Source organism: Silene latifolia, chromosome 9 (assembly GCF_048544455.1).
Source record: "Silene latifolia isolate original U9 population chromosome 9, ASM4854445v1, whole genome shotgun sequence".
Lineage (NCBI taxonomy): Eukaryota > Viridiplantae > Streptophyta > Magnoliopsida > Caryophyllales > Caryophyllaceae > Silene > Silene latifolia.
This window is the reverse complement of record NC_133534.1, coordinates 9,637,375-9,651,793: the sequence shown is the minus strand read 5'-3', so window position 1 is coordinate 9,651,793 and position 14,419 is coordinate 9,637,375. Positions and strand designations below refer to the sequence as shown.

Genomic DNA, 14,419 nt, shown 5'->3' with positions numbered 1-14,419 from the left:
ATCCGATTTTTTATGACACTGCTACCCCATTTTCAGTAAAAGAAACGCAATAAAGTAGTCCATAGAAAAACAGGCCATTTGTATCAACCGTATACTCTCTATTCATCTCACTCGAGTAGATTCGCTGTCAAGGAGCAACTCCTATTATTGATCACCCAACCAGTTGTATAATCCGTTAACGGCTTTTTCAACAGGATATCATTTCCTAGTATAACTTATTAGACCATAAATAACCGTAGGCAAGAGTACAAGACAGAGCTCGAGAAACTAACGAATGGACATGACACAAAATTGGCAGCTTTCAAGCAATTCCAGTTAAACAATACAATCTAAACTACTCTGTAACTGAGTCCGCCAACATGACACAACATGTCGGCTTAGTATCAAGCAGATGCCAGTTACGACGATACAATCAAAAGTAACTGACTACCCAATTATGAGTTTATGACAGAAAAATGGCAGCTTAGCATCTGCAAATCAATCACCTTAGTGAATAAGTGACCAAAAATTGGATACTAAATCTTTCTGAGTTATCATTCCCACTCTATCGTAGACGGGGGCTTTGAGGTTATGTCCAGAACAACTCGATTAACACCCCGAACACTATTGGTGATTTTGGTGGACACGCTATCAAGGAAATCCCAATCAAAACGGTACCTGCAATTACAGCACCAGACGTAACTATCCGTCAGACTCCAAGACATAATTGCATACGGTGGCCAAACGATTTAATCAGCAATCCAATGGCCAGTTCAATATTTAGCAACGCGAGACAGTTGGACTACTTGTTTAGAATATCGGATCCAAAATTGAAAATCAATATATATATACTAGACATAGTTGAAGTAAAACAAGTTAAGAAACGAATGTTGGATGCTTACCAAGTAGCTGTCATCCCGTCGTGACTTGTAACAGCTCGTAAGCCTACAACATCAGAATGACTTCTTTGATCACCTTGCACTCCAACTGATTGAATACCCAAGAAAACAGCAAATGCTTGCCATATTTCATCATATAGTCCAGCATCTCTAATAGACTGAATAAATATTTCATCAACCTGAGGAGAAACACGAAAACATGATGAGACCAGACCGCCTTACAAGTGAGACCCAACGCATTAACCCGATAATCAAATACAATTTCTCATACAAAATGGTCTTCTGATAAGATTATCTTGACACCAACCCATATAATGAAAATGTTGATACTTTGTTTTAGTTTTCTTTTTGGGCGAGTAACTAAGTGGATAACGGGTGAGTTCTGTACTCAAAAGGGTTGGTTTCACTTTAAAATAGTATGGAACGATCTCTCGTGAGTAGACCTGCAAACAGCGCATAGGGGTAGCGTACGTGACAAGCCTCTTCCACTACTGATCATTTTGGGTATGTTTGCATTCGAGACGGCAAGGATCGGGGCCCGTAACATTTGGGTAGAATCAGGTCGATATGGGTTTCTGGTTGGTCTGTTCTAGACCGGGTTTAGGTTTGCCGGTTTACTGAAGAGACTTGTGGACAATCAAATTAGGAAAACATAAGGATCTGAGCTCGTCTCGCATAGGAGACTTTCTGATAATAATACAATACTTGGTGACGGAGAAGAATGTTCAACATTGCTTATTAAACGGGAGAAACAGTTAAAACTCTAATCAAGGTCAGAAAATATCTTCTCACCTGCCGCAAAGTTTCTAAACGGTTTCCTTCAGTGACATCGCCAATAACACGAACAGCCAGCCCAGGTCCAGGGAACGGGTGACGTTTCAGAAATCCTTCAGGAACGTCCATGATCTTTCCTAGTGCACGCACCTTCAATTCAAAAAAAAAAATGACAATCAAGAATTTTCAACAAATTGGAAGGCAATACTAGACTACCAAAAATATTAGGAACCCGAGATTCATTTTCAAACCTCATCCTTAAATAATAGCTTAAGAGGTTCGATAAGTTTCAGCTTCATGTCCTTTGGAAGTCCACCAACATTATGATGACTCTTAATTGTATGGGAGTGATTTCTTCCACTTCCTGGAGGCGGGCAAGATTCAATAACATCTGGATACAAGGTTCCTTGAACCAAGTACGTAGGCTTCTTTCCAAACTTCTTCTCCAATTCTTGAGCAAATTCATCAAATATGCAAATAAATTCCTTCCCTATTATCTTTCTTTTCTTCTCAGGATCAACAACACCCTTCAATTTGCTTAGAAATTTCTCTGTTGCATTAACACAAGTCACAGGGAGGTGGAGATCTTTCTCAAATGTATCCATAACACGCTCTCTCTCCTTATACCTACACAAACGACACACAACATGCATGCTAAATTAGTTACAATTGTTGATGCTAACATATGCGACTTTTTTTTACCAGAAATACAAGTATTCCAAGTGTGATCCACCAGTGGCAAATGTCTCCCCAAAATTAAAGATAACTTGATACAGGATGACCACCAAAATCAAGTACGATTGTACGAACCATATAGATGGATTAAAGTCGTAGAGGCAGTAAACGAGTCAATCCTCACCTTAAAAGCCCATTATCCACAAAAATGCAATGAAGTCTGTCACCAATAGCCTTGTGAACAAGGATAGCAGCAACAGCAGAATCAACACCGCCTGATAATGCACAAATGACGTGATCATCAGAAGCTACTGTATTCTGAATAACTTTGATTTCTTCATTCAGAACGTCTTCCATAGTCCAGTCAGCACTTACCCCACAAACATCAAACAAAAAATACCGCAGCGTGTCCATCCCTAGTGGAGAATGTGTAACCTACAAAACAATCAGTTGCTAACCTCATCATTCACTGATCAAAATTCATGATCATAATAAAGATTTTCCATTCATGAGACTCTCTTCCACTCCATTGACATCCGCACAATATCAAAGGCTCGTAAGTCGTAAGAGGTTATCCATGTTTTCTTTGCTAAGTATATTCACATATATACTTAACTTTCACAAACTGCCATGACTCGTAATGTATAAATGTAAAGTGGCATTAACATAAAATCGCTTTATACAAATGTAGTGATCCAGCAATCATTTCCCTTCAATATTTTGTCACTTAATCAACTAGAAATTGGAACAATTCATACTTATTTCCAAGTTAAAACCACAAAAGTTTCCAACTTTCAGCAGAAAACCGAACAAACAACAAGAACCCATTACGCAATCACGACCAGATAACTCACAAAGCAACTAAAAACACAAAACACATTTGGTAAGACAACAAGTGCCGCCCATAAAAAAAAACACAACTGTCAAACTCTCTCGTTACTGAATCGTTAACTTTCAGTATTCAATTACCAAACAAACCAACCATCATCCTCTATTATACAACCAACCACCATGGCATATCCTTTCAAATGAGTAAGGAAATTAAAAGCCACTCGCTTTCAAGTTTCAACCCATCCCTAAAAGGTTAACATATCAATATCCCAAATGCCTCCAAAAACAGTATAATCATCCAAAGAGATTTAGATAGTGTAACTTTCATTGCACACATAGGAGTATTATCTTCTCTAACACACTCCCTCCCTCCCGGTCATTTGTTTACCTTTAGTAGCAAAAAGTCAGTATGCTAAACATCTAAAACCACAAATTCACTATAAATTAATACAAAAATACAAAATCTCGAAAAATTGAAATCCTAGAGTACCTCAGGATGATACTGAAGTCCATAAAACTTCCTGACAGGATTCTCAATAGCAGCAACAGCACCTTGCTGGCTAGTCGCCACGACTCGAAACCCATCAGGCATTTTAGCAACCTCGTCGCCATGGCTCATCCAAACAACCTGTTTATCACCCTTAAACTTATCCCCAAACAACCTACTTCCATCACATAAAACTTCAATCTCCATTTTACCATATTCTTGTTTATCACCAACTTTGACTAAACCCCCAAGCTTTTGGACAATCAATTGCAAACCATAACAAATCCCGAGTACATGAACGCCTTTTTCTTCCACAAATTCAACGAACCCATCAGGGAATACCGGCGCGTCAGGCGCGTGAACTGAGTGGGGACCACCGGAAAGGATAATTACACGTGGGTTTAAGTCAGTGATGGTTTTGAGTGAGGATGTGCCGGAAATGCAGAGCGAAAAGACTGAAAGAGACCGGATTCGACGAGTTATGAGGTGGGTGTATTGAGAACCATAATCTAGGATTAGTACTAAATCTGATTTATTGGTTGCTTGTTGAACATCCATTTTTGGCGGTTTTTTGAGAATTTTTGGGTGAGGTTTTTACTCAGGGTTTGAAATTTTGGGGTTTAAGAAAGGTTGGGGAAGAGATATATGGTAGTGGGCTAGTGGCCACTGGCCATACGCCCATACCCACTACTAGTAGGGTTTTAGTGTTAAACTAAGTATAATCCGTTTGAAAATTCAAGATACTTGTAAAAATTTACGGAATTGTTTTTAACTTTTTTTTTTTAATAAAATTTTAAAATGAATGTTTGACCATATATTCTCCTTTCATTACATATTTTTCAGTTTATAGACTATACATATGAGATAGTACCTCTTATTGTTTATTTTCTGAATTTTATTTAAAAGTTTTTTAATTCTGCTTTAGTATAAAGTTTTTGAACACATTTACTAAAATATTACACTAAAAAAATATAATATTGCTCAAAAACTATATTTATAATGGTAATATGCTCAGAAAAAAATGTGTATATGCTCAAAAACTACAAGGTCTGAGGTACTACCTCAGATGCGTAAATGTTTCTCCATATTTTGTGATTGCCTGGTAGTATTGAGTAATGATCACTTATTTAGGACGAGATCACGAGTTACTTAAGTCGCAAATAATTATTATCTTGAATATTCGGCTTGAAATGGAAGGGAGTATTAGACCAAGGCACAAAGTAACATGTGCTTGAACACATCAGGCTTACAATGGAAGAGAATACGTTTAATTCCGACTCAAGTTGTTTTTTTTTTTTTTTTTTTTTTGACAGAAGGTTGAATAACTTACATTATTGTAAATAATACCGAGTAAGCTATCCGACTCAAGTTGTTGGTTTGCTACGATTGATAGTACACGATCAAAGTTGCACTTTTTCAATTGTTAGGACGTGACTCGAAAACTTTCTTACAAAAATGAATAGAGTAATGTTATCGATCTCCTTCCACTTACTAACTAACATGATAAATCATGTATAGATGGATAGCAATTAAAACAAAAAATATAAGTACTCCGTAATACTCATATGAATTACTCGATGCTACCTTATATTATGTGAAATTGCAACCCATCATTTAAATACTCATCACTTGTCATTCCACGAAATAAAATGAAGTATTATTTGACGCGTGTATTAATGTGCACTCCGTATCTTTTATATACACGGAACGCACATAAATACGAGTAAAACCTTTCAACAATTCAAATACAAGTCGATGCACGTCTGTCCTGTACCATAGTTATAAATTTGACTAATAACAGAAGATGAATGCACGTGTACTGTTTGTTGTATTGTCCAAACTAACTTGGGGACAAGGCGAACCCATTTTATTAATTACTAGTATGGATCCCGCGCATACATGCGCGGTATTCATAGATCTTTTACTTACTTTATAATGTATTATTTAAGATTTAAAATTGACGTATTATTAATTTTTCATATTTAGAATTATGTAAATTCATGAAATGTATATTTTAATGAAATTTTTCATCACAAAACTAATGATTTCAATTAATAAATTATATCAAATAATTTTAAAGTTTTTTTTGTCAAGAAATTAATAATATAAGTTCATAATTTTTTTATACGAACTAAATACTCGTACTTGGTAAAAAACATTATGCAAAAACTAATAATATCGAATTTTATGAAATAAATCAGTATGGCCTAGTCAAAGATAGGATATAATGAAGCCCAAAGCCCAATTTAGAGCAACTCATTTAGGCGGGAAAACTTGAGAATCTCTTATTCTTTTAGTTTAAGGGAGATTACTACTAACTTGAAGTTTCCCATGTTCCTTGGAATCCCTACTCCCAGCTAATCCTGCACCAATGCTCATTTAATCAATCCTATTTGCATTTCCTTCCATTTAAAACACTTCATTTCCATGTTATTAACACTTCATTTCCTCATTTTCTGGATCTTATTAAGCTAAATCCGTCTCAAGATTAAAACGGGTCAAAACCCGTCTCTACTTTCCAATTTTATTACCAAACATTTGAGCTTTTTATGATTGAAATTGTAGAATTAGTAAATCCGTCTCAAGATTAAAACGGGTGAAAACCCGTCTCTACTTTCCATTTTTATTGCCAAAGATTTGAGCTTTTTATGATGAAAATGTAGGATTAGTAAGTGGGTTTTTAGTAAATGAGCAAGAATAGTAATGGAAGGTGAGTTAAGAGAAGGGAGGTCTTTAGCTGAAACACCAACATGGTCTGTTGCAACAGTTACTACTATTATGGTGTTTGTTTGTTTTCTTGTAGAAAGGTCTATTTATTGGTTTGGTAAGGTGAGATTGTCTGCAATTGCTCTGCATTGTTTTAGCTTGCTTGCCTGTGTTGGCGGAACCAGGATTTGAACTTAGTAGGACGGAATACTTTTAGTGTGGCGACCGCTTCTGCTAGTCCTCGTCTGGTTTCGCCACTGCTTGTGTATGTTTGTGTAGTTATGGAGTAGTAAGTTTACTCTTTTTGTTGTATATGTTAATGGCAGTGGTTGAAGAAGAAAAGAAGGAAAGCTTTGTTGGCTTCTTTGGAGAAGATTAAGGAAGGTATTTGTTTGACTCAACTAACTTGGCTTTTCTGTCAGTCGTTTACATCTTATGAGAGCACACACGACGAAGGGATTATCACTGTTTTCGACTCATCCTTGTTGAACACCCTGGCTTTTGGGGTTGGGGGACCAGAATTTAAAGTTTTGAGACAAAATATAGATTGATAACTTTATTGTTCTAGTCAAGCAAAAGAAACAAGTGTTGAAAAATTTAGGAAAAGAACTTTTATATTCTGTATTAATCATTTTTCGGTGCGTCTGACCCACTGAGCTCATCTTTCTGCCATAAGTGCATTGAGGGGTCTTCGTTGTCAGTTCGGCAAACTTAATCGTTAAAATGAAGTAATAATTATAATAGTTGGGCCTCAGCCATCATCTCTAGGTTTTGGTTGAGATGGTTCATCTATTATGGTATCAGAGCCAGGGTATAGGACACGTATCCTGGCAACCTCAATAACTCCTCAATAACTGACGAAGTGGATTCTCATAACACGGTACGGGAGAGCCTGTGCACTAACCACTCTTCAAGCCCAATTGACATTTGAGTGAGGGAGTTCAACCATCACCTTAAGGTTTTGGTTGAGATGGTTCATCTATCAAACTGGTTAGGCTAAAAAGCGATAGGTTTTTGTTGGTTCAGTGAGCCGGTTTGGTTTTACTGGTTAGCTGGAACCTGTTCGGTGATAATTTGGCGTAGGTTGTCAGTTGTCTAAAACTACTGACAAGTGGAGATGGACTCTGGTTAAGAATTTCCCAAATCAATTTTGGGATTTTGTGTCTGCGAACTATGAGTGACTGATGGTGAACTATGCAGCAATCCACGACTACTACTGCGACAACGAGAGACGGGGAGTGAACGGAGGCACACGCAAGTGGCAAGGACGCTCGATAACGGCGTAGTGGTGGGGGAGGAAAACAAAAAATTTAACCCAAGAATTTATATTTATTGTTAATTTGGGGTAAAAAATTATTTTGGGGCAACTGGGCCAACCGCACCTCCTAACCTCTCGATCTGCCATTGCTTATTTAAGTGCTTCAGTGCTTGACGCTTGTTTGGTTGTCTACCCGATTCACGTGAAAGTGTGAAATGGAAAAATCCTAGTAATTAGCTAGGCTTCTTGTTTGGTTGCCAAGTTTATGGGAAGTAGAACTTTCTACGGATTTCTACAAAATGTAGTTACTTACCTTGGCCGTAACCACTTTGTAAGTGGGAGCTTCCAGATGAATTACAATTCCCTTGTCTAAACCAAACAACCAACTTTTACCTAATTTACATGAATTGCTATTTATATGAATTTAATGTACATGGTATTTCATGGTGAAGTACGTGGACCAAACATGCACGAAGAATATTCGATTGAGTTGTTTGCTCAACAAGTCTTGTTTAAGACGGTAGGCTGAGGTGAGCTGGTGAGGTTTAGCTTTCGTAAGCTTATAGGATGAGTTTACTGCGCCAAAGTTGAAACCCTTAAAATGTAGTCCCAAAATACACAAAGGACCTACTGGATGAGCATCTTAGCCAAGTTTTTTTCTTGTTTGTTTATATTTATAGCTCTTAGGTAGTGATTTACATGCCATGTCAAAGTGTGTGCTTGAAATGTAGTCTCTAGTAGTGTGTGTTGTAGACTTATATCAGTTACAGTAACCATTTTCTTGTTTAATCCTGCCTTGCCTGTACTTCAGTTACTGTTGTTTAATTGTTGGCTATCTTTGTGTGTTTGAGAAATACTTCCGCATTTTTGCTACTTTTGTTAAATTGGAGTCATGGCTGATGTGAAACTGAAAACCTCTTGTCCGTGTCAGTGACAACATTTTAATGGAAATCGTTTCCTTCACTGATTGGTGTCGCTGTTGCTGAAAGAGTAGAAAAATAATTAATTTTTTTTTCTGTGTTGCTTGTTGCCTCTCTTGTTTGTGACTAATGTGTATGCCTTCATATGTTCAATTTTATACAGAGCTTATGCTACTGGGTCTGATATCATTAATGTTGGGGCAATGGGCGAGATGGATTTCTGAAATATGTGTGGATTCATCTCTTTTTGACAGTAGATTCTACACTTGTACCGAGGAAGATTTCTCTCCGCATAATCATTTCTTAGTTAGAGAGTCTCACCCTTCTTTGAACGAGACTGATGTTCCTCCAAAAGGATTATACAGTTCCGTCTCTCATACATGTCCCAAGGTTAGTAGCTCAGTTTCTTTGTGTTTGTTGCTTTGTTACACATTCAGTTAGCAGTGTCTTAACCATGTGATTATTGCAGGGGCGTGAACCGTTTGTGTCATATGAAGGTCTAGAACAGCTTCACCGATTCTTGTTTGTACTTGGTATCACCCATGTTCTGTACAGCTTTGTTGCAGTTGGGCTAGCCATGACAAAGGTGAAGTTTTGATCTTGATTTGCCATTTTACCCTCCTTATTCCGGATAGTTGAGGTTCTTAACCCTCCACCCAACTTATACTGTCTTCATTTGACTTTGGTGATCGAAAGACATCAACTTTGACTAATATGTTCTCCCAATCTACAATAGTTACAACGGAAATAGGTGTTTTGATCCTACTATCAGTTAGAGGAGTTCAAACAGAATATAGTGAAGCAAGCTAACTTAAAGAAGCAGATACTCCATAACGGGCTTCTTTTGTTATGCACGACTACCCAACGCTCTTTTATGTTAGAAGCATTAGTATCATGAATGATTTTTACGCTCCTGATTGCATATTTCATAGATATACAGTTGGAGAAAATGGGAGTATCAAGCGATTGATCAAGCTGGTGATGGAGATTTGCAAGGTATGATTTTTACGCTAAAGCTGTTCTCATCTGAAACATCACACGATTATTAACTAATAACTATGCCCCATCTACATAACCATCCTCCTATCTCTGTACGTTCTTTTTTGTGTGGTCATTATAATTTTTTGGCAATGTTTGCCTTTAATGAAAATGTGGCATGGTTTTAACTTTTAACCGCACTGAAGTGCAGTACACAATGTTGGTTCTCCAACAAAATTAAATACTTGTGCAACACTACGAGTGCGTCTAATTAACAGTCTTGCTTTGCAGCAAAGAAGAACAAAGTTATGAGGCGGCAAACAACCTTTGCTTTCCACCATGCCTCCCATCCATGGAGCAGAAACCGGGTTCTAATCTGGATGGTAATTTGATGATTTCTTTGTCTCACAGTACAAGCTATTTTTCTGCCTCAAGGAGCCGTGGTAATTTTACACGGCTCAAGATGGTTTATATTTTTCTCCGATTCTTCATATTACCTTGCCTACCCATTTGACATTTGGACGCTTCATTGTACAAAATAGCTCGTGATGATCTATGTTTAACCAAAATTATAATGATTCCACAAAGTAGTGTTGACCGACATTCAGACGGGCACTTGTGTCAGATATTTCTGAGTGAGTATAAGTTAACCCTAATGGGGATGATACATGTAGCTAAAAGCATCAGTTATAAGATATCATGTAATTCTCGTGCGTCTTTTACCAATGAGGATAAAACTAGAGGTATATTGCAGCCAGTTTTTGACTGTCCAACTCAGAGAAATGAAACCGATTTCTTGATTACTTTAGACGTATATTTGCACACCCGCATCATTGATTCTTGTGAAGATCTTCCTTGTCAAGGTTTACGACTTTATGCCTAAGCTAGCAGGCTCAAGTAGTGTATTGCTCTATGATCTATTTAGTGGATATTGAATTCTCCAGTTGATCCAATGTTTCTTACATCTTGCAGCTATGTTTTCTACGACAATTCAAGAATACGATTAAGAAGTCGGACTATTTGGCCCTCCGTTTGGGTTTTATTACCGTAAGTCTCACATTTTCTCGCTATAAGTTCCACAAAGTTACCACCTATGTTACTCCGACTCTTCTAATTTCCTCGCGTACCCGTGTCCGACACTCAACACTCGGACATGGGTATGACCCTTGGACACCTCATTTTAGACCAAAATATGCATATTCTTAAAAAAAATAGCCGAGTCCGACACTTGGACACGTACCCGTGTCGGATACTTCTATACGAGTCTGAGTAACATAGGTTACCACTCTCCGGAGTCCGGAGTCACCATTCTCCAAAATATGCTACCTTCTGGAGATAGTTAGACAACCCGTCCATTGGAGTGTTTTTTGCCAATAGTAAGAAGCTGGCCTTTTTTTGTTAAGAAAAGGACGAGAAAACTCGCTCTTAATTCTAAGTATCAGTGGTGGTGAAAACTAATTTGTATTGATTTTTTGCAGAACCACAAATTACCACTTTCCTACAACTTCCACAAATACATGGTCAGGAGCATGGAAGATGAATTCAATGCAATTGTAGGAATCAGGTATAGAAACATTTATGTTCGAAAGATTCATCCGAGTAGATATATGTATTCATCAATGAATCTAGCTGCCTGGATTTTGCAGCTGGCCGCTATGGGGCTATGCTATATTATGTATTCTGCTCAATGTCCACGGTAATTCTCTCTTCTAAGGAACTACTCATACAAGTTCAACTACTTAATCTTTCTTTTTAATTTTGAATCTAACAACCGCTAAATTTGCAGGGCTAAACATCTACTTTTGGCTTTCTTTTATTCCCGTCGTTGTAAGTTAACCTTTCACTATCATTGTTTTGTCTTCTTTGCTCTTCGCACATACATGAATGAATAATGTGTTGATTTGTTGTGAAAAGCTTGTGATGCTGTTGGGGACAAAGCTTGAACATGTTGTCTCCCTGTTAGCACTAGAGATAGCAGAACAATCAGGCCCAGCCAGTGGGACGCAAGTGAAACCACGTGATGGGCTGTTCTGGTTTGGAAAGCCAGAGATGATACTATGGCTAATACAGTTTGTTTCCTTCCAGGTGACTTTATTACCGCCCTGAAATAGTGAAATCTCCGGATTTTCTTAATTACTATTCATGTGACCTGTTTTCTTGGGTAATTCTGCAGAATTCGTTTGAATTGGCAACATTTATTTGGTCCATGGTAAGTCCACGGAAACAAAAAAAGAGAAATACAGAAGAAAATTCAGGAATTCCAACATATTTTTGAAACTTTTCTTTTGGCGCAATCTGTTTGCGCATTTTTTCAATGTGAAATAACTACATTCTCTCCTTTGTGTAGTGGGGATTCAAGCAACATGCTTGTTTTACAAAGAACCATACAATGGTTGTAACACGTCTAGTTTCCGGGTATGCGTCATTCTTAGACTCTACATACTGTTACTCTTTTTTTTCTTTTTTTTTTTTTTTTTTTTTGTCCTTTCTTTCTTTGCTAAGTTTGATAACCAGACATAAATCTTTAGTCATACTTCAATGTAGTTGTTCCAACTTCCAATATCAAGGGGCCATGGACCCATGGTAGCACATGCATTTCCTTGCAGCATACACACAAAAAAAGGCTATATATTTTACTCACTGTCGCTATTTGTCTGCAGCTTGGATAATATATAAGAGTAATAATATACATGTGGATTTTTAGTATTTGATGTTATTTGACATATTTAGTGTTTTTATTTAATTTTAAAAAAAACTTATTTGTTCTTCCCTCCTTTAGTAACCCTTTTTACCAGCCACTTTCTTATATATTTTACTTCGGCTTTCAAAATCGTTTTAATCTTTATTCTCGATTTAAATTTTAAGTTTTTATAAAAGAAACCCGGACTTGTATTTTAAAACCTATAAGTTTACCTTAGACTTTGTATTATGTTTTGCTCTCCCTTTTGTTTTTCATTTTTCCCCGTTTCCTTTTTTTCGCATTTTGAGGTGTGCGTTCAACCATGGACGGTTCTAAAGGATGATTCATGTCAGCCGACCACAAATTATTTTGGGATTAAGGCCCTGTTCTTTTGGACTTCAAGTCACTTAATTTAAGTTCACTTCAGATCCTTTAAGTTCAGTTCAGTTCAGTTCAGATCATATAAGTTTAGTTCAGATCCTATAAGTTGATTCGATTCGAGATCCTATAAGTTCGATTCGATTCGAATCCTATAAGTTGATTCGAATCCTATAAGTTTAGTTCGATTCGATTCGATCCTATAAGTTCGATTCAGATCCTATACTTCACTTAATTTAAGTTCGATTCGAATCCTATAAGTTCGATTCGAGATCCTATAAGTTGATTAAGTTCGAGATCCTATAAGTTGATTAAGTTCGAGATCTTATAAGTTCATTCGAATCCTATAAGTTCGATTCGATTCGATTCGAATCTTATAAGTTGATTCGATTCGAATCCTATAAGTTTGAAATCCAAAAGAATGCAGCCAAGGCTCTGATGTTGTTGTTGTTGTTGTATTGTGCCAATTTTTATATGACATTGACAGGTTCATATGCCCTCGAAACTCCGGTTGGGTTAGGTAGTCTTTATCTTATAATGGTTTTTAATTTCCTTTCTGAATGCAGAGTTCTTGTTCAATTTTGGTGCAGCTACAGCACAGTTCCTCTTAGCGTTATCATTACTCAGGTCAGTTGCAGACTTGTTGCATTCCTCTTAGTGTTCAATTATGTATGTATGCATGCTATCAAACTTGTCGAATGCACTGACGTTTTTTTTTTGGATTATAATGGTACAAGATGGGATCAAAATGCAAGAAAGCGTTGGTAGCGGAGAGTGTAAGAGATTCGTTACACAGTTGGTGCAAAAGAGTAAAGGCCAAGTCAAAACGGTCTCATACAGCGAGATCAGTTTGCTCCCTTGACGACATAGATGAGACACTTACAGTTGCATCCCTTACATTATCTTCAAGCTCTTCCGTGGCTTCTTTGAATGAGATCAAAGTAGCAAATCCCAAGCAAACTGGAGAAGCCGGTGTTTCAAATTCCGTTACTGTCCCTGATGATTTTACTTCCTTTCGTATAGAGGAGTATATCTCCCAGGCCGCTCAAGCTACTTTCCAGGACAACTCTGATACACTTGCTGATTTGTTTCAGAAAACCTGATGTTTATAATCCATGTAAATTAGGTACACACTAGTACACTACTACACATTCATATAAGACCGTTGTATGACATACAATTGCTCGATCCATTATTTGTCATGCCTCATTTATCTATAACAAACAATAGAATCTCATATTTTATCGCGATTCACAGTTTCACACTAGAGGAGGGAGCTAGCATTTATAGCTTGCCTGACCTTGATGAGCTTTCCGTTCGTTTCCCTTTTGATTTCAGTAATCGTGATTCTATTGATATAAGTTTCCTAAAATAGAGAAGCTCCAAGGAATGCTCGCTAATTGTGTTGGTTTAAACCTGAGAGATGTTCGTCTGAATAATGTGTTGGTCTCCGCTGATGTCCGAGAAGGTAAAACTGTAAAACATTTTCTGTGAACTACTGGTCCTGTTCTTGTGTGTATCTGATCTAATATTTCTGTTTTCTGTACTGGGTTGTTCGTAGTAGTATCAACTATCAGTTAGAATTCACAGCAACTGAGCCTCGAGGAGTTGGAAGTTGAAATTCACGTGAAGAAAAAATGAAAAGCAGGGACCATGGGAAATCTGACTAAATTAAGAGTACCACAGGAAATTTTCGTAATTTTTAATTATTAACTTATTGCCACATCATCAAAATTTAACCTGTATTTAGCGATCGTTACATTAGGGGGTCCCATGGACACAAAAATGGGACTTCAAGGATATCATAGACATATTCTTAAAAATAGGGGTAACTGGACAATCTGACAAAATATT

General features: G+C 37.2%; 2 protein-coding genes across 3 annotated transcripts; one reads left to right on the top strand and one right to left on the bottom strand.

Annotated features, from left to right (window-relative positions):
• Positions 1-270: 270 nt before the first annotated feature.
• LOC141599047 (uncharacterized) lies at positions 271-4,311 on the bottom strand. The gene is made up of 6 exons (XM_074418930.1): positions 3,649-4,311; positions 2,512-2,762; positions 1,904-2,279; positions 1,671-1,802; positions 882-1,057; positions 271-657 (listed from the first exon to the last, which is right to left on the bottom strand). Exons 1-6 carry the CDS (start codon positions 4,201-4,203, stop codon positions 534-536), a joined length of 1,614 nt encoding a protein of 537 aa, XP_074275031.1. The 5' UTR covers positions 4,204-4,311; the 3' UTR covers positions 271-533.
• A 1,772-nt stretch (positions 4,312-6,083) lies between these two features.
• Positions 6,084-13,815, top strand: LOC141599040 (MLO-like protein 4). 2 transcript variants are annotated; one of them, XM_074418917.1, is made up of 15 exons: positions 6,084-6,474; positions 6,678-6,735; positions 8,693-8,919; positions 8,999-9,115; positions 9,462-9,525; positions 9,799-9,890; positions 10,480-10,554; positions 10,986-11,071; positions 11,154-11,203; positions 11,294-11,334; positions 11,422-11,592; positions 11,681-11,716; positions 11,855-11,922; positions 13,132-13,192; positions 13,303-13,815. In XM_074418917.1, exons 1-15 carry the CDS (start codon positions 6,349-6,351, stop codon positions 13,666-13,668), a joined length of 1,638 nt encoding a protein of 545 aa, XP_074275018.1. In that variant the 5' UTR covers positions 6,084-6,348; the 3' UTR covers positions 13,669-13,815. The 2 variants fall into 2 exon arrangements, with proteins under 2 accessions (XP_074275018.1, XP_074275019.1); XM_074418918.1 differs by lacking the exon at positions 8,999-9,115 and having other exon boundaries at positions 6,227-6,474.
• The last annotated feature ends 604 nt before the right edge of the window (positions 13,816-14,419 follow it).